General features: G+C 52.3%; 1 protein-coding gene across 1 annotated transcript in view; it reads right to left on the minus strand.

The window, feature by feature from the left end:
* The window catches only part of HDAC4 (histone deacetylase 4), a 255,976-nt gene that overhangs the window by 216,082 nt on the left and 14,437 nt on the right, over window positions 1-25,457 (minus strand). The window contains 1 exon segment of the mRNA XM_079133930.1: window positions 8,570-8,808. Coding sequence (XP_078990056.1) covers window positions 8,570-8,591 — 22 coding nt within the window. The 5' untranslated portion in view covers window positions 8,592-8,808.

A 25,457-nucleotide genomic window follows, 5' to 3' on the forward strand; every position in this document is an offset into this window, starting at 1 on the left:
GCACTTCCTGAGAGCTGAGCTACCTGGGATGGTGAGGACCACAGCAGCCTCGCCCACCAGCACCAGTCCTGCCCCCAAGGCTGGTGCTCAGGTAAGCTCTGCTGCTTACCGTCCCACTGCAACCACCTAAAAGTGGTGTCAAAAGCCATCTTCAGGGACACCGACTTCTGCACACACACACTGAACAATGTTCCAATACTGAAGAGTCGTCTGCAAAGACATGAGGATCCCATGAGAAGGACCACTGATGAGGACATCCACCCTCCACTGAGAACCTCCACTCCAGGGGGCCCCGTGCCACCTGAGGATGCTGCAAGACCCGGGGAGACGGGGCCTCTGAAGATCCCCTTCCCTGCTTGGCAGTCGCACCTCCCTTCTGTCACACAGACACTCAGAACTAGGCTCCCTGACATCTAAGGACAGCGCCAACATCCACTAAGCAATTCCAGGAGGTCCCCAACCCCCCAGTTCTACCATGACCCCATGACCACCAACAACCCAGTTCTCAACACAGAGTCCCAGATGCTCCCCAAATAAAGACCCCTCTGTGTGGCCCAGCACTAGAACTCCCCAAGAAGACCCTCAGCTCTCCATGTGTCTAGTTTCCCCAGCACCTTCTCAAGTTTGCTAAGAACTTTCTTACCTGCTAATACCTAAGAAAGAAAAATGTCAAACACCCCTCACGCCTTTCCCTGGTCCTCTCAGTGAGACTGAAAACAAAGCAGTGCCAGGCAACCAAGAGCAACCTGGGCAGAGGCTGCCCTTGCCCCTGTGTGTCCACATGGAGCCCCTGCAGGCATCCAGGCCAACAGCACAGCCAGCAGCAGGAAGGTCGGCAGCTGTGTGTCAGCCAGGGGGACTCGGTGTGCAGGAGACAGTGAGCAGCACCGTGATCCTGCATCACGTAGTCTGATGTCACCCGTTCTCACAGGAGCAGGTCAGAGTCAGGAGGCTCCTGAGACGACCTCCACAGGGCTGTTGCACTAAGAGCAGGCCCCACGGTCTTTTCTGAACTCCAACAGAAACTCACAAGCCCTACTGAGTCCACAGGCCACTGGGACGCACAGACGTAAAAAGTTCAATTTCTACGAAGGATTTTCTAGGAAAACTCTAAATAGGAGCACACACTGCTATAAGGCAGATCAGTCAAAGTGGAACCCGAGGCTCGTAGGCCATTGGGTCTCTTAGTACCTGCTATGATGGTCTGATGCTGGTGTCCCCTAGGCCTCCTATGTCAGCACCCAAACCCGGTGAGGCAGCAGGAAGAAGCAGGGCTGTTGGGAAATGAGTCAGTGGTAAGACCACACCCCTGAGCCTTAAGGAGGCCGGCCCTCTGCCTGCGAGGACGCAGCCAGAGAGCCATGTCACCATATGCTGTGGCTCTGAGACGCTGCACCTGGGCTTCCAGCCTCCAGCATGTGAGCCATTTTTGTGTTCTACTGCCTCAAGTGTTATTGCAGCATAGGCTGAGCTAGCACTGAAACAACCAGTCCATAAGAAATGGACTTCCAAAAAATGGTCTAAGAGACTGAAATTCAAAAGTAACAACACAAAAATAGCCGCCACCCATCACGACCTCCCTTGGAGAAGGGCTCTGAGGATAATAGCTGGACACATCTCCAGCGAGAGTGAGTGAGTCACAGCCTAACCTGTGAGGGCACTGGTGACCACCAAACAGTGAGCATCCAGACACTTCGACCAACTTAGGTGGTTCTCACAAGGGTTAATTCAAACGGAACAAAAATAAAAGTTTCTAAGCATACAGAAATCACTTTTACATAAGCCTTACTACCTGTTGAAGTACATAGCAATAGTAAAAGTTAGAAAGTAACTGAAAGGTTGGACAGTTCTTCATGAGCTCCCCAAAGCTCTACAACTGCAACTAGCCTGGCACCTCCAGTCCTGAGCCAGGCTAGGAGCATTCAATGAAAGCAGGACAGAGCACGGGGTGGAGATGCAACAGAGGAGAGTGGGGTTAAGGTAGCCTGGAGTTTGGCAGGAAGAAGACCAGCACCAAGAGGTGTAGGCGACCCAAAGTCCCAACCAACACCTGAGAACCAGCAAGACTGCCCCAGCCTCCCAAAACAGCGGCCACCTCAGTCTGTGCAGAACCTGGCTTCTGGGAGGCAGGCTTTCTTGCTTGTGTGTACTGGTCTTCCCAGGAAGGGGCAGGCAGGGGATCGCAGGCCGAAGTTTCCTTTTTGCCAGGCTGCCTTTCCCTCCTGCTCAAGGTCCCTGATCCCAAGGTCTCCTTGATTAAGAGGTTAAAAGCATTCAAGTCAGAAAACACAAAGTCAGATGTGATTCCAGGAGGCTTCGTTGCCCCATTTGATTTCTATCTAAAGCACTACAGTTTTCATAAAAGCACCCATTTATTACATGTATTCATAAACTAGGCAAAAGAATGCCGCTGAGTAGAAGTAAAATGATGTTTCAACCACAATGTCCACGCTGATATAGTACATCAGGGGGCCTGGTCAACTCCTCCAATCCAGCTTTCTGAAGACTAGCAAAGAGAGCTCAGAGACAGCGCACAGAAATACGCGAGATGCAGTGCCAACAACAGAGGCCCAGCACTCCAGGACAGCTGACCAGGCTCACTGACGCCCAGTTCAACACCAGGTGGCACCAACACAGGGCCAGGGTGCCAGACACCGGAAGGCCAGGATCCCTTCCCCATGCCCACCATGAGGGCAGGGTCACTGAACAGGGGGTGACAAGTCACAGCCCCACAGACCTTAGCAGCCCTTCCTGCCCAGACCCTCCTGACCCCTAAGCCCATGCCCTCCTGCCTCGCTGAGCCCTAACTTCCTCGGCCAGGCCCCACTCAGCTAGCCACCCGTCGTGGAGGAACATCTCCCTAAATCCACACAGCCTTTGGGGGCTTCCATGCCCTGGCCGCCCCCTCTCATGGCACAAACCATCCAAAGGGGAGGCCTTTGCTCCTGCCCACCTGGCTCCAAGTGCCCAGTGTTCTGCACACAGCGCAGTGCATGTCCCTCAGGGACAGGAGACTGGATTCTAAGTCCAGCCACCTCTGCCTGCTGTCCGGCCCCAGCCTGGGCGTGACGGCCCCAAATCAGTGTCCTCACCCGCACAGTGGGTGACGGTGGCGCTCCAGCCCACTTCAGGGCCACCAGTCACACAAGTGCAGCAACAGGAGGGCACAGCCAGAAACGCATGCCGCCCGTTCTGGTCCTGCAAGCTGACCGGAACAAGCCAGCAATCATTGCCAACCTCTTGGTACCGCAAGTTTTAAATGACTACGTTGAACAGAGGCAGCTCCCAGCCTTGCCCAGCCTGCGAGTGGAGGCGGCTGCGCATCTGCACACCTGTCCACGTACGACCTGCCCCCACCACCAGGCGCCGCAATTATGGCCTTTCTGTTCCGCCGCCACGCTGTGCTCAATGGCTTCTAATGATTCTCGTATGGGGTTTTCCATGTCAAATACATACCAGGAGTTCATTCTTAAATTTCAATATCATTAATCATCCAACATTCAGCATCTCAGAACTCAGAAATCTGCATTTCGACAATGGTGGCTTTGAAAAAAGGACACAAATGCAAATGTTCCACAAACTGCATAAGAATCCTCAGAGAAGTGCCAAAACAAGCCATCAACGCGCCATTGACAGTGGGCTTTCTGAGCTCTTCATTGCAACTGAGAATTCATGATTTTTAAAAGACAAAACACAATTTGAGGGTTGAAAAAAAAAGAAGTATGTTGAAAAATAAGTCCTTATGTCCATGATTTCCAGAACAAATCTCGACTGATTAAGAGCCAGATGATGACGGTGTGGAGAAGCTGGGGGACAGATGGAGAGCTGTGGGTGCCGCCCTGCGGGTGGCTGGAGGAGCCAGAGGATGGGCTGGCCGCAGCGGGTGTCGGAATACACAGGAACAGTGGGCAGCCTCCTCCCAGGAAGCAGATGGGCCTCCAAGGACCACACGTGCCCGCTGGACTTCAGTCGACTGCCTGAGGCCTCTGTGTCCTTCTCTACACCAGCGGCCTACAGTCCCCTGTTCTTGCCTCAATCTCACATCCCCACTGCCCAGATCCCCCACGTCCACCAGATGCTGGGCCTTTCCTGTGCCTTCCCTGGATGGCCAGGAAGCAGCTCCTCAGACTGTGGCCCGCCACTCCCCAGCCCTCTGAACTCAGGCCCTGTCCCCTTGCTCCCAGGCCTCCACCCAGCTGGCTCTACCTGCTCCTACACAGCTCTCCAAGGGCCAAGGCGTGGGTCTCTCTGGCCACTCAATTCCAGAACTGCCTCTAGACCCTCCCACGGGGTCCACGACCCGCTTGTCACAGTAGTTCAGAACTGACATCAGTGTCAATCCCAGGACCACAAAATCCACTTTCTCCCCTTAAACACTGGCACTATTCCTGAAATATTCAACCATTGCAGAAGATGAGGCAAATACTAAATAAATATTCCTTCGTGAGACAATTTCTGTATTAACATATAATAACCTTTGGCAGTCAAACCTGTTGAAATAAACAGATTCAATCTAGATCAGACAAATGAAGAACAGAATGTGGAGCCTGAAGGACCCCAGGCCCCAGTTCAGCCCCACCAGAAGGCAGAGCCTTCTGGGAGACTCACGAGATGGACCTTGACAGTGGCTGGCAGAAATCAGAAGACCTGCACTCGCAAATCACTACGCTATTGTTGACAGAGTTGAGCGGCTTTCATGTGGACACGGTGCTTCAAACTGCACAGAATGTAGTCCAAATTAAAGCACTGATCTTGAATTATACACACTTCCCTCAAGACGTGACTTTGTTTTTAACTGAACACTACCCACACTTCCAGCCAAGATCCCGGGAGGGGCAGGACCCTGAAGGTCTGAAGGACATGGACCCCGCCTGACCAGCTTCCCATCGAGGCCTCACTCGGGGGCAGGAATACATCCAGCACTCTATCGTGGGCTCCCTGAGAGTCAGAGTGCTTCTCGCAGGACGCTCCAGGCAGGGGTGTCCAGATGACAGGTGGGCACACTGCAGGGTCGGTGGCCAGGCACTAAGATCCTAGGCGAGCTTAACCCAAGGGAAGATAAGGCAAGGGTCACTGGCGGGAAACGAGGAAGGAGAAACTGCTTGTGCCATGGGCAGACCATGCAGGCAACTGACCCCTGCTCTTGGGCTGCACTGGGGACGCACCTCCAATGCACTCTGTGCCTGTGCATTCCTCCCAGCCTGTCCCTGCACACTGCAACTGGGAAAGGCTGCAGCACTGGGCTGGGCAAGAAGGGTCTTTCAGAGCCACCCTCCAAAGAGATTCTCACAAGCACCGTCAACCCAAGCTTCTCCCCAGGCTGCTCACAGCACCAGAAACAGTCATTTAGGGCAATAAATCCCAACAGCTAAGCGGCTCTTACGTCAAAGAGCCAGGGCCTGGCTCTGGCAAAGTTCAGAACGAACGGCAATAAAATCATAACGCATACCTCACCCGGCACCAGAGGGAGTGTAAAGGAAAAACAGGGGAAAGACGACTTACACACATAAAATAAAAAGGCTGCTTTATCTTCAGGGCAAAGCCAGCTTGCACTGCTAAGGTGAGAGAGCCAACGGCAGCTGCATCTTGCGGGCTGGAGGTGCTGCAGCACTGCCCAGGCCACAGAGCAGGGCTGAGTAGGCAGGCAGGCAAGGTTGCAGACAGAAGCCAGCCAGGAGAAAGGACCCTGGGCACGCTGTGCAAAGACGAGCCCGCGGCTGCAACTGAGCACTGGAGAGGACTCTCCTCCCAGGCATGAGGAAAAGAACGAAAGGGCAAGTCCCCATCTTTGCCTGAACGTCTAGAAATCTGTTCAAGATGGCAGATGGAGGGTGGGGGTTAAAGCTCAGTGGTAGAGCATGTACTCAGCATGCTCGACGTCCTACGTCCTGGGCTTGATCCTCAGCAGAGAGAGGGAAGGAAGGGAGGAAAGAGGGAGGGAGGGAGGAGGGAGAAGGGGAGAGTAGGAGAAAAGAAGGAAAGGAGCTAGGGAAGAAAGGAGGAAAGAGACAGTAAATTGAGGACTGGGTATTATTTCTGTTCCTCCCTAAAATCCACTAAAATGACAAAATAAAAATAAAATTGTGGAAAGATCTACAGCTTCACAGTGGGTGAGCAGGTACATCAGCTGACAGGAACCTTGGAGGATTTCCTGGAAACCATAACCCTGATGGAATCGCTCTGATGGGCAGACGGTCACCAGCAAGGACTTACAGCAGCCTGGCAAAGGCGGTGGGCCAGGCCAGCACGGTGCTGGATGAAGCAGCAGGGGCTGGCGACCAGTGCTGGGGAGCTGTGCGTGGGTGCAGGGAGAAGCAGCAGTGCCCTCGGCCCAGCACACCACCACACAGGCATGCGGCCCTGCCCTCTCTTCACCAGGCCCCACTGCCAAGGGCACAGCGGAGGGCCGCAACTGGCAGTGCCACACAGCGCCCAGCAGGCCAGGGAAATGAATGCAGATCCATGAGCGAAAATCCTCGCCAGAAGGTAAAGACTCCCAGAGGATCAGGGCTAATGCCCAGCTGTCCAGTTTAGAGAGACGACTTAGACAAGAAGCCAGGAACCATCCAGAAAAGGCCATGGGAGACGCTCTAAGAAACCAGTGCAGAAATATTTTTATGAAAAAAAGTAAACTACTGGGCAAATAAATATTCAATAAAGAGAAAGACATTGTACTTTGATAAGGGACCTGGTCTACCAAAACAACAGCCATTCATTCTAAGCACCAAAGAAACCAACTGAAACACAGATTACAAAATGATTCATAGAGGAAATGGAATATCATGAAACTATAATCACAGAAGAAAAATTCACTTTCCCCAGAAATCAGAGATGTAAAAAAATAAAAGGGAAAGCTACCCAGATTTGTGAAGCATGGCAACAGTGGCGGAGACTCCAGGGCAGACGCACCACAGTGCCCAGGAGCACTGAACACAGGACCATTGCATACGCTCTTCTTCAGGTAAAAGAAGAAGGGCACACCTTTCTTCAGACGTCTGGATGGCAGACACAGAACCTGACGGCGCCTACACCAGATCATACCGAAGTGTGCATCCCCACTTAAACAGAAGGGGGGCAAAATAACTTCCCCAGCCCTAACAAAAATCAAAGAGATCCAGCCTGCCCAGCACTACTTACTGCGTCGCAAAGTAGGGAAAGCACAGCTCCTCCTGAAGCATCATCAGGGAGACCGCTGAGACGCGCTTCCGGGCGACCTCAGGGCAAACCGGAAGACATTTTAAAACACGTCTGCTGACCCAGCAGTTGCTTCTTAGAATCTGTCCCATGTAAGTGCACAAAATACACATATAGCAATTGTTTAATGTCAACTTAAGGCTGTTATAAAAAGTGCTGCAACCACATAAATAGCCATTTACAAGCTATCAAAAAGAACATTAGATTTATATACGTACTTACATCAAAGATGCTCATAATACATTTAAATGGGGAAAACAAACACAGAACCCCACATACAGGATTAAGCCCTGTAAAATGCACATACACATAACACTCACGTTCACACGCAGGAAAGAGGCACACCCCAGCTCCAGAGCAGAGACAGAGCCATGCGCCACGCCCACCAGTGCACCTCGGTCCACAGAGCTCACGTTTTCCCTGTAGCGATCATGATCCACTTCTTCTTATCAATCAATACATGAACACTTTGAATCATATCTAGATAAAGCCTGGACCCTGCCCTCCAGAGCTTTCCGGAAAGGTGGCCACGCCAAGAGGCGTAGGTGCCATTCTGCGCAATCGCACGGGGAGCTGCACAGACAGAGGCGCAGGGCTTGGACGGGGTCCTGCCATCGGTCCAGCTTCTTGTCTAGCTGTGGGCAGATGCTGACTCTGTGCACCCTACGGGCCACATGCCTCGGGTGGCTGGAGGAAGGCAGCTGGCAATGGTGCCTCCTAGAGAAGCCCACACCTTGAGGCACAACGGGCAGGGCTCCCCAGGCTTAGTGCAGTGTGTGTACCACGACTTTCCAAGTCTTAAGGTGTGAAGCCCTGTCTGTGCCCCCACATGCCCCAGGAGCTGAGGACCAGTTCCATTCAACCACTCCCAGCTCTGTGACCTTGGATAAACCCCTTCCTCCCTACAACCCTAATACTGTGCAGGAGCACCCTGTAGCAAACCACAGACTCCACAAGCAACTCCTATGTGTGCACAGCATAGGCTCCTTCCACACTCCACCCAGGACCACCAAGGAAGCATTCCCACTACCAAAGCACCTCAACAAGAAACTCTGGAATGAGCAACTAACTAAAAATCACAAGCCAACCTTCAGACTTCACCTTGCTCAAGAGCAGTTCTTTTCTCCTGGCATCAAGGAAACTGCTACTCAAGTCAGCCTGCAAATCAAAACAATTGCTCCCAAATCCGCACCAGACCCCCATCACTGAGATGAAAAAACACCAAGCTACCTGCACGTGGTACGGCAGTGAACTACGATTGGCCATTGTCAGGGAAGACAGAGTGAGACGTGGTCAGCAAGGTACGCAGACAGCCCCATCCATGCCCTCTGTAAAGAAGACCCCGTGTGCAGAGAATGGAGGAGGTAGGCCTTACCTGGATGGCTTTGGGAGCTCATTGCTAGCAGCGAGTGTCTGCACCTTTAACGATTCAAAATGGCTCAAAATCCCCACGTAAACCAGAGCACCAGAGAGCTCCAAACTCCACCAGCACACAAGTACAGAAACCTGGAGGGGAGGGCCGCAGCCGCGCAAACTCCGAGCCTCACGGACAGCGTCTCAGAGCCACGTGATCCACACAGAGCAGAGGTCTTCACCCGGCTTCCTGAAGATGACCTGCACAGTTAGAAAAGAGAGGCCAGTTAGGGCTCGGAGGCCTCGCCTGGAAAGCGGATCTGACGAGGAACACCATTCACCTCTTCACTCCTGCTTCCACCAGGGATGGGTGAACAGCTCAAGTGGAGCCGTTTCCACCAAAACAAACTGGAGGGATTTTTGTTCGCAAATCACACACGTGCAAAGATGCTGATGGAGAGTCGTAGCAACACCATGCGAGGAGCTCAGCCGTTGCGGTGTGGGGTCGTCTATGACCATAAGACTCCCAGCAGCACTCTGGCTTCCACCCAACAGATGCCAGGAGCACGCCCTCCAGGATGACAACAAAAATGCCTCCAGAAGGGACCAATGTACCCTGGGGACAAACCCGGCCTTGGACTCTCTCATCTAGAGCCGTGGCGGAAGCTTCCCCAGCAGCAGGCCTTTGGAAGGAAGCGGCTCACTATCCTCAAACTGTTACAAATCTATTCAGAACTACATTATTTTGTGCAATAAATGTGAAGGGAAACATGTTAACAGAGAAATCCCTCTCAGCCGCCCCACCAGGTTCTCCGCGATGCCGCCCACCCAGCCTGCGCGGCACAGGCTGGCGCTCACATGGCTGCCGCCACAGGAGTTCATTCATCAGCTTCCCCCACTCAGCACGAGATCCTGAACCCTTCCCTACATTTCTGTCCTCACAACTAGCACTTTCTCAGAACTCGCTCTTCACTTTAAATGTAATGCACGGTCCTCCCAGGCGAGTCCTCGCATCCCTGTGTGGACAGAGGACAGAGGCCGACACAGCTCCGCCTCCTGCCCACAGGAACAACTGCTCACACAGCTCCTACTCCCCACCGGCAGTTTCCGCGACACTAACAGTGCTTGCGTGAGGAGGCACTGCCCCCCCACTGGAGTGTTCCCCACTGTTCTCAGACAGATTTACCAGAGTCTTCCCAAAACCTGAGTCCTCAAAGGACCACTCACCACAAAGAGCCCCAGAGGCAAGTTCAAAGGTGCCTCCCAAGACTCCTGACTGATGGGGGCATCTATGGAGCCTCTTCCTTTAAGGATGCCATGAATTCCTATGCCTCATCTAGTCAGTCAAGAATCCACCCCCTCCCCACCAAGGACTATAACTGAAGAACCCTAACCGATTCATGTGTCAAGGGCTGCCCCCGCAGGCAGCTGTTCAGGTAGTTTCCAATTTTACATTAACTACAACTCTGTGATTTGTCTTATTATAAGCACTGATTTGTATCTGGTTATTTTCTTAGACAACACAGTGACACTAATCTTAGGTTCAAAATTTTTATTCAACTCTTGGTCTGAAAGAAACTTTCTTAAAGATAACATAAATTTGTAATTCTGCAAAGCTTTGTAAATCTCAGAGGACACAGCATCCTCACACACACACACATACACATATCTTGGCTGGGTATAAAAGCCTTAGATCACCAAGATGTCCCCCTCAAGCCTTTCAGACATTAATCCCCATGCCTGGAACTCTTAGGTAGGCCTGACTGTAGTACCCACCAAGGTAAACTTTGGAGAATCAAGTTTTGATGATGATGTTGTCGCTTTCTTCTGCCTGGATTCTGCTAGCATGTCTTTAACCTTGAAATTCACAAAATGTTCTCAGAAGATGATGGGTAAGAGTCTCATTTATTTTGCTCAAAGCATGACCCTCTGAAAACATACTGGTCTTTCTGCTCAGGAAAATGCTCTTCAATTACATCTTTAATTATTATTTTTATTAAACTTGTTCTGGCTCACTCACAGATTCCTATGCTATGGGCTGGAACCTCCCCATTGGATCTGGCCCCTCTCACCACTGACACATTTGCTGTTTATTCTGCATTTCTGGGCAGCCCCTCTAGTATGTTCCCAGCATGACTGTAGCTGCTACTTCCCACAATCTCACCTTGATTCTTCATGGCTTCTGATACAGAGTTTAATTAAGCCTTTCTTGATGACTCATCCTTATCTCTTCCACTCAGCCTGCCCCCTCATGATCCCAAGCTCCTGTATCTACAACTGTGTCTTCTCCTGGCGGTCTTTTGAAAATGTCCTGATTTAGATTTTATGTCACTTTCAGAAATACATTCATAGACATTCCAGGATACTTCCCTCTGCCCCACCTTCTGAGCCGCCTTTCTGACAGGTCCTCAGTATCTTGGAAGAACAGCTCTTCCAGACCTGAGGGCAACCAGGGGCTGTCTTGCTCTCCCCTGCCACACTCTGCTCCCCCTCATCTTGGCCAACTGTTTCTCAGGCCCCTGGCTCCAGCAAGTCCACATGTCTGGCTCCTAGCCAAGTACCCAGTGTCTGGCAGGCTTTCTGCAGAATGGCCAGACCCAGAAGAAACTTTTTCTTCTCCCATCTGCAGATTAAACAGAACCCAGGAGTTTCTGCTACAAGACAATATGTATGTTCTGGAAGAACCTCACACTCAGAGAAACTGTACACTAAAATTACTAGAGCTTAGGAGAAAAATAAGGTTGGAGGCTTCTAAACTATGTTATTTTGTAACCAGCGTACTACAAAAATCAGTAGTAACTAAAAAACACATTACCACAGTCCAAAAAAAATGTTATATTCTTAAAGTTCTATTAATGTAGAATTTTACCACTCAAAAAAGGTGACAACAGTTTGATGAAGAGGCTGAAAGGAAGAACTGAAGCTCCTAAGTCACAAAATCAGGGACAACGAAGCTCACTGCAAATATGACCACGTCCAACTGTCCAGACAGCCAACTAGAGCAAAGTCTGCAGGGCTGGATAAAGAAGCTGAAAATGGCCTTCAGAGCAGAGCACATATTTCATAATAGAGCCAGTCTGCAGAGCACTTCAGACCCAGTTGCTGCTCCTGAAGCAGCCCGTTTCCTGCCCTGGCCTGGACCACAGGACTGGCCTGCAGGACTTGCGGCTCAGTCTAAGTGCACTCTGTAATGCTCCAGAACATGCTTCAGCCTGTCTCCCTGCCAGGAAGCAATGTTGAAATTTGTGAAAAGGCACAAACAGATTAAAAGTAAAGACAGAAAAACATGCAAACACTATCTCAAACGAAAGCTGTAGGGTTACGTTCGTGTAAGGCAAAGCAGATGTAAGAGGGGTGCATGAGGAGCAAGGGCAGTGGGGTGATGGGCCAGCACCTCCACTCCTGCAGACAGCGCTTCAGCCCTGAGGCAGGAGCAGAGGCGCTCATGGAGAAGGGGACATCGCAGCAGTCACAGCAGGGAGGTCCCCACAGCAATCACGGTCATTGCCAGAACAAGCAGACAGGCGCAGGAGGAAGGGACACCACCAGACGCGCCCCTGCTCTCCTCCAGGCATGCAGAGCGGGCGCCTGGCACCGCCCCTCAGACCACGCGAGGCTCCGCAAACCCCAGGCCTCGGGCAGGCATTCTCTGACCGGATGGATATTAAGTCAGAAAACAATGACAGAAAGATACCTGAAAGCCCCCAAATATTTGCTAACTAAATAAAGATACTTCACAAGTCAAGGGAAAATTAAAACAAATTGGAAAGTGTATTGAAATGAATAAAAATGAAGAGACAACATATGAAAATGTGCAGGGTTTGAAGGGAAGTTAGTGTTGGATGCCTGTATTAGAAAACCTCAGCTCAGTGGTCTCAGGTTTCACTTTAAAAAATCAGAAAAAAAATCAAATTGAACCCAAAAGAAGCAGAAAAAGAGATAATAGCAAAGATCAGATATCAATGCAATGGGAAAGAGAAAAAGCACTAAATCTAACAGAATTTCTTGAAGCAAAATATTGATAAGGCTCCAGTCAGACAGATCATGAAAAGCAAGTGAAGACACACACTGACCGCAGGGGGACCAGAGGGGCCAGCCACGGCAGCGGCAGGGCTTTGGGGGCACACCGAGGAACCTGACCCTCGGCCAAACTGCCGGCCCTGGAGACACTCCTGTCAGCCCTCCTGTGCTGGTCGACCCCAAGCGCTGGCCCTTCCCGGGACGCGGCTGCTGCCCTGCTGATGGCCAGCACCACGGCTGCCCCTGTGCGCGCTGCGGGCATCCAGAGCTCCCTCCGGTAGAGCTCCTTGTGTTTTCCTGACAAGCCTCCACCCCATTTTTTGGCATTTTTGTGGTTTTCTGTTCTGCTTTTAACATTTACTGACTTTTTCATTTTACACCGAAACCTCATGCTCCAATCCAAAATCGGGGTTCCGTGTCTGTCCCCCTTTCCTTTTCTCGCCTGATTTTTAACTTTCTCCCGTAACAAGAGCCTACGGTCTATAATGGCCCGACTCACTCCAAGCCGTCCACAAGCAGGAGCTTCCGGCCCTCCACCCTGCACCCCAGGGGACCTCCTCTGAGGCTGGCGCCATGTTCGCCAGCTCTGGGGTCTTCAGCCTATGCCCCCTGCCTGGTTGCCTGGCAGGTGACCTGCTGCACACCCACAGCGAGAGGGACGCTCTGGTAACTAGTCAGCCGGCTGCCCAGCGTCTGTGTTCACCCCGGGTTCTCCCACATCCTGGTGGGTTTTAACTATCTATTTTTTGGATAAGAAATAAAAATTTAAGTGAAAAAATGTGTTTATAAAGATATTTGTAGTTTAAATGTAGTATTTTACAGAATTCGGATGTATTTTTCTCGTTAAAAAAAAGACAGCCTTTGTGCCCTGGAAAACCGACACAAGGGCAAAGCCAAGCCAACCCAAGCCAACCGGGCGGCAGCAGCAGCTTCCCAGAGTCCACACCCGCTGCCGCTGCAGCCACGCCCCCTCACCAAGGCTGCGAGGCACAAACCAACCGTACCCTCCGAGGACGGCTCGCCACGGCACCCTCACCAGGAGCTGCTTCAGCACTGCGCTTCGCTCAGAACGGAGGGCTTTTCAGAACAAGGGAAACAGAAGCCCACTGAGGGTCTCCGCACCGTGCAGTCTGGCATGCAGGCTGGACAGGCGAAGGTGACAGCAGCACGCACAGCAGCTGAGGAACGCTCAGAGGACACAGTCCTCCACTTAGGGACACGCCCAGCTCCAGGGTCCTTCTCAGCCAGAAATGGTCACTCCCTGGAGCCACTGATGAGGGCTCTCTCGAAGCCAGGACACACCAGAGCCTGTGGCCTCCTGAGAAAGCCAAATTCCAGGGGGAGCTGGAATTGAGAGACCATCTGACACTCAGAGGCTCAGGAGCCACTCTGGAAACCTACAGCAGACCCTCTGTGCCCACGATCTGAGAGCCCTTCTTCCCAGGAGCAGGAGGCCAGACACAGAGATTTGGCCATGGGGGGTAAGAACAGGGCTCCAGCGCTCAGGCTGCTGACCCAGAAGCAGCAGTTAGCTTCCTAACTTACCACACAAATAAGAAGCCCACGTTTGAGTGAGCCCGAGAGAGAAGTCTATAATTCTAATTTACAAGCACCTTTAGAACAACAGGTGTGGTTGTCCCACTAACTGGGTGGCCTCTGACACTGGGCACAAACCTACACAAAGACTTCTCTTTATTTTTATCACTGCTCCATATAGAATAAATGATACCGAATGTGTCACTATGGCTTAAGTATGTGCTAATATTTCTTTCACCAACACTGTGATCCAGGGTTACCTGTTCTTCCCTTCCGCAACTGGGAAATTTTGAAATTTTAGTTGACTTACTTTCACAACATAAGCCATAAACCTTACCAAAAGCAGAAGTCTTACAGGCTGTAAATCCTTAAGAGGATTTCTTTCAAAAGTTGCATTAAGTGGCCATAGAGAAACATGGCAGAGCGAGGAGCTGGTTCCATCTCACTCCCCGACACACTGGCCCCCGGCAAAGACAACAGTGGTGCCAGGTACAGAGGGTTCCCGCACAGCCTCAGACGCCAGGCTGTTGGAGGTGCAGCCAATGCTGAAGACAGGAGAGTCCAAAGCCACCCAGCACAGGGCAGCCAACACAACTCCTCTGCTGAAAGCAGGCCAGCGCACCTGAGCTGGGGCAGGAAGCCCACTTGCACCCCCAGTTGTGCTGAGGCCTGCACCAGGGCCCTAAGGCCAGGCAAGCAAGGAAGGAAGGATGGCGTCACCATGCACAGACGGTCGTCACGGGCAGCTCAGACCCCTACGAGGATCCAACAGGATTACTGGGCGTAAGGTCTATGTACCAAAATCTACTGGATTTCCACAAACCAGCAACAAGGAGAAAAGCAGCTTTGGAAAGAAGATACCATTTATAGCAGCATCTGATATCAGTGAAGACCAGGATTCAATCTATTTAAAGGTGCAGATAAGCTTTATATAAAAAACTATAGAACATTTTAAGTGAAATTAAAGTCTAAATAAATGAAGGAATAAACCATGTGTACATGAACTGGAGATCCAATATGGCTAGAGGTCAATGTTTCCTCAGATTAACTGGCAGTCAATGCAGTCTCCATCAAAATTGCAGAATTTTTTTTTAATTGACAAGTTAATTTAAATTTTACGTGAAAACACAAAGGACATGGGGGCTTTACCAAATGTAATGATTTATTACATTTCTCAGTAAGAAATAAGAACAGAGGCACCAAAGAACAGAGTATCCCTGAACAGACCAATCCAATGACAGCAAAGGCTCCCACCCAAGTCCACAGGGACAAGGTCTTCCAGCAACCAAGTTCCAGCTATAACCCACACAGCACGCCTGGTGGCCAGCAGCATGGAATGGAGCAGGCCCAAGAGCAGAGGGCAAGCAGCACCCTGTCCACAGACCACACATCAGAACCTGCAGGTCCTAAGGCCACCACCACAAAGGAGAGAAAGGGACAGCTCACCTGCAGGGGAAGGAGAACCTTGGCTCAATAGCACTCGGGAGCAGAGGGAGGAGGCAGCCACCGAGCAAGAGCCTAATTCTGCCATAGATACACCAGCAAAGGGCCGACACCAAAATACATGTTAGTCTTACCACGTTACGAAAAAGGCAGACTACCCCAATTTTTTTTTTTTTTTTTTTCCAAATGGGCCAAGGATACAAAGAGGTGCTTGACAAAAGAGGATTCCAAGTTTAGTCCCCACAGAAACACATGGTCTTCATCTGAGATCACAGAAATGCAAATTAAACCAAATGGGACAGGATACCCCCTTTCTCCCCCCAAAAAAGCAGCCAGAACTTACAAGCAAAGAAGCCGTGGACCGCTGGGCTCTCAGCAGGCCTGAGTGTGCAGAGCAGGAGTCTGCGGAAGCCCACACAGTGCCACCTGGGGGCAGACCCTGCAGCAGAGTGTGTACGCACCTATCAAGGTCACCGACCAGACAGCCACACAACAGATCTCCTTCAAGAGTCGTCCAGCAGACGCAGGCAGTGCATGCCGCATGACCCCACAAACACAGATTCAACACAGGTGAAACCAATCTGAGGTGGCAGTTGTGACGGAGAGCCCCTGGGCATGCAGGGGCCTGGGAGGAAGAACAGGTGCACTGGGAGCTGGCGGTGCCGTATTCACAGGGGACCCTGGAGTATGTCACAGTGCCGTGGGGACTGGGGATCACTACCCAAGACCATGCTCTACCAAGGGAGAGCCAAAACAGACCCATTCAGAGAACGCCGTCTACCTCGACTTTCTGGGCAGCGGATGCCGACCCAACAGCCCTACCCTCTCACAATCAGCTTGTGCACAGAAACACTGCCGACTCACCCTCTTGAAGCAAGACCTGCAGAAACAGGCCACACGGGGGCACGTCCTTCAACCAGGAGCACACGAGTCCCCAGGCCTGGGTCAGCACCGTCAGCCAGAACAACACGTGCAAGGTAACTTCTAGTTTCAGTATTTCAATTAAATGGTTTTTCAATTTGAATTTTATTAAAATTAGTTAAAATCTAAGTAAATTTTAATCAAAAAGCAAATTGCTGACATGATTTTTCATATTTCTGTAGTGAGCTTTCTAATCCGTACTCTTCCTTCAGTAAATTTCCTTAAAGAGCCTCGGGCAGTAGGGTCCAGCAGTTGGGCTCAGCAAGCATGTACCTTTGCGAGAGCTGGCCACAGGGCGGCCGACCTGAGACTTCTTCCCCACGAGCTCTCAGGACATACTTAGATTTCAGTTTCACAAGACTCACTCTTGAAATTCCATCTCACTGTGTTCTAATGGGGGTAAAGAAGGAAGCAGTTCACAATCCACAAGTGAAGTCTGCACAGGACTGCGATTGGGTCTGAGGTTTAGGTGCCTTCCATGCTGGGGGCACCTGAAGGTCAATGCTAGGAGGACAGAGGAAGAGTAGGGACAGCATGCCACACCAGAGTCTGCAGGGCCATGCACCTGACAGCAGAGGGACACAGCAACAGGTGCACAGCCAACGGGCTGCTGCTCTCCATAGCGTAGGGTGAGAAACACCTCCATTTAGCCTGTGATCTACAGCACAGGCTAAAACAAACTTCTAGGAAAAAGACTCTTCAAGGGTCCAAATGGATAACACGCCCAGATGAAACAACACTGCTGCCTTTACCTGCAAAACTAAGCAAGTCCAGGGGAAAAGAGGCAGAGTAGCAGGAGGCACAGGGCCTCTGAGCACCGAGTGCTGGTCCCACAGGTCTCCTGACCTCAACCCACCAGGAGCCACGTGAGACAACAGAGAACCACCTGTCCCGAGTATACGGCTGCAAGGCCCTAAAGAAGACAAGGTACATCACTGCCCCACAGGACACCCCAAGGGGGACAAACAGACTCTGGACATCCCTTAAGCGCCAGACTAGTAAAGGATGATTCCTTTTGCTCCACAGCACTGGGCGCTACACCAATCACCGCAGGAAAGCCTCACCAGTGACAGTCATCAGGGGATGATAAACGACTCGGCGACAAGTCTCCTCCAGCCAGTGATGCTCCCCACTGCACAGAAATGGCACCCTGAGTTCCCTGGGGGTCCCCAAGATCCTGATGGGGAGTGTGAAGCCATGTCCTCCTTCACAGCACCAAGATGTTCTCTGCTCTGTGAGACCAGGGCATAGTGAGTTCCCAGGAGGCTGCATGCCCAGGGCCAAGTGCGGAGCAGGGAGGAGGAGCCAGCATCTCAGAGTTCATCAGTTAAGGGCAGAGGGGCTCACTACCGCATCTGCTGTCACACAGAGCAGTCACCTCCTCCTCCCAGCATGTTCTCCAAGTATGTTAACACAGAATGGAGGGAGGAAGAGGCCCGGGACAAAACGCACCAAACCACGTAGGTCCATGCACAAGCAGAACACATGAATCTTGATTGTCCTGTGATTACAATGCATAGTTTAAAACACTAATAACAACAGAAGAGAGATCCGCAGAGTGGAGCAAGCGGATCAGGGGAAGAGGGAAGAGGAAGGTAGGGGGAAATGAGATCCACCAAACCAAAAAGCATCTGCACAAATAAGGCACCATGAGTCCCACCATTGTGCACGACCACAATGTGATACAAGAAATGGAATGGGCTTGTTTAGCTTTAAACAAACTTCTTTAGATTTGTGTCAATTTCTAAAACAGTGACTATGGACAGATGTGACTCTCTTGACCAAGAGCACTGCAGGGTGCACACGAATCCCAGGCTGCTGCAGGACAAGAGGCCAGTCTGAGGACAGCACTCTTCCCCAGGAGACATGGCTGGCATCCTTGGACGTGACAGTCTGAGGGACAGGAGGCCCACAGATACGGGGGACTGGGCTGAGGAGAAAAGCGCCCTGAAGGGCCGGGCACCCCTCACACATCCTGGTTCGCCACCCTTTCCGTGGAGATGTCTCTGTGAGGTACAGAACAGCATCAAGCAAATGGAACTTGGAAAGCTGGCACCTGCCCTGCTCACTGGGTCCACAATGGCCTGGCTCCTGGGGAAGCCCCCACCTGGACTCCCTCCCAAGAGCTGCGGTCCTGGTGAGAGGGACAGAGGGCAGCAGAGCCCCATCACAAGGGCACAGGTACTCATTTCCCTACTAAAGGGCTCTTTCAATGCGCTATCATGACAGGACACAGAAGGCTACCGGGCAGAGCCGCCTGGCCTGGGAGTGGGGCTGAGTGGAAGGGTCCAGGCTGCACCTTCTCACCCAGGTGAACAAGATGATTTCCACCCCCTGCAGCCTCTTCTGTAAAGGGAACTGTCAGTCTTCCACCCTGTCTTCCACTGCCATGCGTAAAAAGTGTAACTGCTTCCACTGTCAACTGCATCCCCTAAGCACTAGGCACTGGAGCACCCTCTTGCAGGTGGCCTGCTCTTCCCCATGCTTCCCCTGAAGTCTGCTCATTCTCTATGCTGGTCTCTCTCCATTTGTAAGAGGCCTCTGCATAATAAATGATTCCTCTATTTGTCAAATGCTCCACATACTTTTCCAAAATTCCTGCTTCCTTACTGACTTGGCTGACAATCGCTTCACATGCTCTCAAGGTGAACTCACACCTGGTGTGTGTCCTCTGCAGCTTCTAGAGACCCTGGATGAATGAGGAAAGGACCTGATGCCCACATATGTCTGCAGATCTGTTGCTTCGCTCTTGCATGCACTTGAAATTTACCTTCACCTCTTTCTTATAAATGAACAGACACCTTGTCAGCCAGTTAAGGAGTGGCAGCAAGAAAAAGAATGACCAAGACAAACAGAAACACTGAGCCCAGGAGACCCTGAAGGACACAGCACCTCAGACATGCACGTGGAATCAGATGCTACAGATGAGCCCTGAAGGACCAGCTCCCGGGCTCACACAGGTGAACATCAGAACAGTACCACAGAGCAGCCGGGAGGATGAGCTGAGCGGGAATCTAAACCAGCAAGCACAGAGCACTAACAGGAATCCCAGGAAAGAGGCGCACGGGGCGCAGGTGTGGAAGGGGAGAGGATGACAACCGTGATCATGGGGGTGGGGGCAATGCTGGGAGGAGGGGGACACTCCCACAGGTGAGAGAAAACAAGATTCAGGAGCCCCTGTGGCTCAGCAGGGATAAATCTTGAAAGTCCCACATGGTTAAGGTCCCGAACACCAAAGACGAGGATATCTCAAAGTTCCCGAGAAAAACCAAAGGAAGACACAAAGATAAGCAAAGTCCAGCATCAGGTTCCCTGTCACACTGGTCTCTCCAAGCTGAGAACGATCTGGAATCAAAACCATACCAGCTACCACACAGATGGAGATGGAGGGACAAGTCCCTTAAAGCATGGGGAAAGAGGAGCAGCCACACACACAGGCAGGGAGGCCCCTGCAGGGCACTGAGGACACAACCCCAACTAAGGAGGCGGCAGCTGGGACCACAGAACTGGAGGTTGGCCAAGGAGTCTGGACGGGATCAGCTGGAAGCACACAGCAAGCAAGAGAGGGGCCCCAGAGAGGTGAGGGTGGCAGCAGAACTGGGCCTGCCACAGGGATCCTGGGAAAGAGCAGCTGACCCGGGCTGGGACCATGGTGGTGGGGCTCCCAGAAGCCTCGAGACCCACCTCAGCCTCTCTGCTCCCCTCCAGGCCCAACAGCCTGCCCACAAGTGTTCCCTTAAGGCTCCAGGACACCTAGCCTGGGCCAGGCCACAGACCAACCACTCACTTGTCCTTGCAGGCAGGCGCAGGCCACCTGATGGCCCGCAGTGAGGCACCATGGAGGGCGGGGAGGCAGAGTCCAGTGCTGGACAGCACCCCCCACAGGAATGTGCAGAGCACCTGTGAGGCTGCAGCGAAGTCTGACCGTCTGCAGGACAGTGCTCTCGCCTCCACAAGCAGCACACTGCAGGACGTGCCACCGTGGGCCCTGCCTTCCACACTGAGACCAGCTCTGCTCCCCTCAAACACGTCTCCACGGTCCCCCTGAAGAAAAGCCTCCGTACGCCACAGGAGCGGTGTGCCCACAAGGCACGGTCAGGTGCTCTACTCTGCACGGGCATTTCCTGAGGGCCCCAGGAGACTACTTACACCCACCCGGACGACAAGTCAACCTGCCTAGCCATGGCCTGTCCCTGTCCCTTGTAGAGGAGGACACTGGAGAGGAGGGGACAGTCCCTGGCAGTCACCCCACCTGACTGTGGGGTCACCTAGACCAAGGGCACCATCACAGCCTGCTGGGCACCATGGTGGCCCACTGTGCTCTCAGGCAGTTTCCATACATGTCAACGTCCCTAAGGCTGGGCTGGCAAGTTCTGGGCAGCAGGACTCCACCCCTTCCCGAGCCCCAGGAAGCCACTGCCTAGATGCAGCTCTTGGTGGAGCCCTCTAGAAGTACCCTGGCTATCTATGCCATGCTGCCAGAGGAGGCAGGTGGACCACCCTGGCCCCACAGCCAGTGTACTCTGCTGTCAGCACACAGCACTCCAGGCAGAGGTGAGGTGCACATCCAGCCGCAGGCCAGACCGAGACAGAAGGCAGGTCTCCTCTTCTGCACGCCTCCGACCCTGCTGTGTCTTCGATCACTCGCTGCATCCCTGAACATGGCAATTACAGAAGAGCCCAGTGCAAGGAAGCCACACCACTGCCAAACATCAGAGTGCAAGCTTGCAGCGGGGTCTATGGGGCACCCAACTGTGCGAATACCACACAAAATGTCTCTGCATGTGGGCAAGAGCTGACTACCCCACAATGACGAGGAAGGCCAGAGCCTCACTAGCTTTCCAGCGAGTCTGTATTCAGAAAGGCGGTCACTCTGCACCTGTCCTCCTGGAAGTGGGTCACCAGCACAAGCATCAGAACCAAGCCTCTCACCCTGCACATGGTTGACAAGCACATGGAACACACATCCTTAACACCCACACCACTCTCCTGGGGACAGGCTGGCCACACAGACTCACGGCAGTGCATGATGACAGCCTTGACTGCTATGGATCCCCCAGGCCAGCTCAGTTCACTCTGCCCAATGTTGAAACTGAAAGCAGTCGCCTCTGGCACGGCTCCACAGGCCTGGGGGACCACAGCCACTGCACGTCTGAGGCACCTGTGGTGTTCCCACACAGCAGGATGTGCACCCACAGGCACAGCCTCAGTGCCACACCCACTCAGAGGCCCCAAGTCTGCAGCCAAACAAGGCATCCCCGTGTCCTCAGCACCAGCAGGTTTCAGAGCACCCAGGGCCTGAGCCTTGGCCTGTCAGGTGTCACCTCAGTGCACCCAAGGAAGGGGGGAGAGACACGGACTCCTGCCCTGGCTCCCAGAGATCCGTGGGGTCCTGGCTCACTATCCCCACAGAGCCCCGGGGTGAGCAGGCAGGAAGCCCCAGTGCCCGTCCACTCTTACTGCCCTTGTGTCCCCATGGAGTCAGAGCTCTGCAGAGATCCGAGGGTGAAACCTTGACATGACCGAGGGGTTTCACAGACCAGGCCCTGAACCTGACCAGACAGATAGGCCCAGCACATCCGTGGTCACACTCAGTCACCTGTACTGCAAGGCTACAGAGGACACACACTCCAGACTCCATATTTGGAGCCCTCATCAGCTTGGACTCCACTTTCCTTTGGAAATAAAAGAGCTATGGCAATCCACATGCTTGGTTTTCAGTGAGTTTTCAAAGAACTAGGCCTTAAGGAGGCAAAGTGTCAGATGACAGAGGTCACCTAGAAGAAACATCCCAGAATGGTCCCCCTGTCCAACAGGTATCCTGTTTGCACTGGGGACACAGCCTCCTGCCCATGTGCTGCACCTCATCCCAAGTCAATGGGAAAGCAGTGCCACAGTCAGGTGTGACATCTCTGGGGCTGTGCTTCTGGAGGGAGACGGCAGGCAGGGCCCAGGACGGCCAGGACTGGAAAATAGCAAAGCATCGACAGACACACAGGGCAGGAGAGCAGAGCTGAGTCCTGCGATGCCACGTGACCACTGCACCAACATGGGCCAGAGCAGTGGGGTCCAGTCCATGCCCCCCTGCACAGAGGCTCCTTGCCTTCACTGGCAGGACTCCTGGGTTCCTGGTTCCGGCAGCCACCCCAGCGGCACTGGCTGCCAGGCCACCGGCAGTGGCCTGGGGGACCCACAATCCTGCCACCACTCAAGGTTCATCCATCTCCTGTTTGCCCGAGAGACATCTTGTGCCAGATAAAAGCCTTCTACAAATGAGAAACAAGCAGACCTCTCTGCAGACATCACTGCTTCCTCCTCCACTTCCCAGGAAGGACGACCCTGGGGAGCCCACCCACTTGGCACATATGTAAATCTAAATCTTCACCGCGATGTGGGGCAGATCATCAAGAAGTGACATGAAGCCCCCACAACACAGAACTTCCGGGATGAAGGGCAGGCAGCCCAGGAAAGCTGGCTCCTCTGGCACAGGGCACAGCTAGAGGAGCCAGCAACGCATCAGGGTCCCTCAGTGGGACAGGAGAGCAGCTGGGATAAGCTGCTGCCCTAGCACTGGCACAGGGTAGCTGTGACAGGCTGGGGCCTAGGAATGGAGGGCCCCCTGCAAATAATAGGGTCCCAGTGTAGGTAGGTCCCAGTGTAGGTGTGAGCCCAAAAGTCACAGCAGGCTGCCTACTAGGGAGCAAGCAAGCAAGCAAGCATGGTAACATCTGAAATGCTCAAGATTGTTAATGAGCCAGAATACAAATAACCCTTGAATTGGCAATGCCCCAGCAGGTACCCACCTCTGGTAGGCCTCCCAGCAGTTCCTAAAGGTCAGTCCCAAGCTAGCCCCCCAAGGCCTGCTTCCTGCTGCCCCAGGTGAAGGCTTGAGGTCCTGGAGGGGCACAGAAGGCCCCTTACCTGAGAGCCCCTGCACCCTCGCTCTAGACCACCCACTCCACACTGGCACAACTGTGCTTCTCTGGGCCCAGATATTCCCCTCCAGCTCATGGCCTGGTCTCCCTCACCCTGTCTTCACGCCTTGCTGGGCACCATCCCTGAGCATGCCCAGCATGGCCAGGCTAGGGTAAGGGCCTCCCCTGGGACTCCTGTGGCCTCCAGGGCCACTTGCTCACCCTCTCCACTCAAGATTCAAAGATACTCAAGATGCGCAAAAGGTCCTGCCAGCAGCGCACACCCTGCACCACAGATTCTAGAGACAGCACAGGCAAAAGGGAGCCTGGGAGCAAGGTGCAAGGAGTATCCACAGCCAAAACAGCAGGACTGGGCTGCAAGGCCACTGTGGGAAGAGGGTGCAGACCCTAGGCTACAGCCTGTGCCCCAGTGAAGAGTGCCAATCCAGCCTGGGGCCAGGCATGAAGAAGGAAGGTGGACGCAGGCCCCGGGGAACACCACATAGGCAGATTCTCTGTGCATGACCACAAGGGTCCAGAGCCAGGACTCGATTCCTTCAGTCAGTACTGGGGATTTGGACATGAAAATGATCAGTACTGGGGATTTGGACATGGTAATGAAGAAGGAATGACACCTGAGAAGGCACAAGCTTTTCAAAGACAGCACTATCATGCTCGCCAAAGGTCTCCTTAAAATACACACTTGGTGGGCATGCGCACACATGTGCATGCAAATGTTCACTGTGATGTGTTTAATGCAAACTCAGGTTATTTAACACACTACAACATATTATTAAATATATATGATACTTTGTTTACATGAAGTATGGTTACATATTAAACACCCACATTACTTGAATATTTGTTATGCTTACTTCATGTCACATTTCTCTATCTTAATACACGACATATACACACATTTTCCTACGCATGCATGGGGTTATTGCATTTATGTTTGTCTCTTCCTGTATTTTCTTTTAGAATTAGCAAGTGTCTGTACACCACAGGATTGACAGCACTTGTCTGTTCTAAGAGCCACCTACCTTTAAAAACGCTGACCAAACAGCCATTTAAGGGGCACAGTTAGGGAGGCTGGCAGAGTGACTGCGTGAATGTGCTCACACTGCTGAGCTGCACACCTATGGTGGTTAAGACAGCAGTTTTAGATTGTTTCTTACCACCACTGAGGATTCTTCTAAATGCTAGTCACACACCCAAGTCCAGTAGACAGCCCAAATGCCGGGGTACGTGGCCTCTTTCCTTTCTCTGCCTCACCATCACAGAGGCACGGGGCTTGTTCTCCCTGGCTTAGCCTGTAAGTGCCACCTCAGAAAACGAGGAAATGTGCTGATTCAAACTTCATAGGACAAGGAAACCACTTCCCACTCTTCTGCAGTCACCATCCAGCTGAGCCTCCAAGACAGGAAGGAGCAAGCGCGTGTTCGTGTCCCACTACCAACACATAACCATGGTGACCAAACGCAGCATCCCACACATGACACACACACCAGGACACTCAGGATGCTCGAGGCATTGGGCTGTCACCTGGACCAGGGTGAGAGGTAATGTCGTGGTGCAGGGAGGACCCAGGCTGAGCAGAATGCACTGCTCAGACAGCCTTTCTCCACTGCTGCATGGGGAATGCGTACCAGCAGAACTGCAGTGCAAAACCAAGGACTCTCAGCACATCGCTTTACCATGTTCTAAAAATGCAATTTACAGTTCAGCAACATCCTTTCCTTTTATGCAGTCACTACAACACAAATATGCCTCTTTGTTATTTCTAACTACATCTGCATGCAAAACACGCGCTGGCTAGGAAAATGTGAGTTCTGGGGAATCGAAGCCCATTTTTCAAATCTGAAAGAGATGGAGAAATGAAAAGAAAGGAAGAGGAAAAGATAAAGGTACATCTTATTCACATGCAAAAAAATGTAAATGAGAGCTGACTTCATTTCCTCACCCTCAAACTGAAAATGATGTATGTGACTTGTCCCTAAGTGCTTCCAGAATTTCTGTTTCAGCTCTGTGACTGTATCGTACAACAAAACCATCTTCACCAAGTGCATGCCACTC

Source organism: Sciurus vulgaris (genome assembly GCF_902686455.1).
Source record: "Sciurus vulgaris genome assembly, chromosome: 3".
NCBI lineage: Eukaryota > Metazoa > Chordata > Mammalia > Rodentia > Sciuridae > Sciurus > Sciurus vulgaris.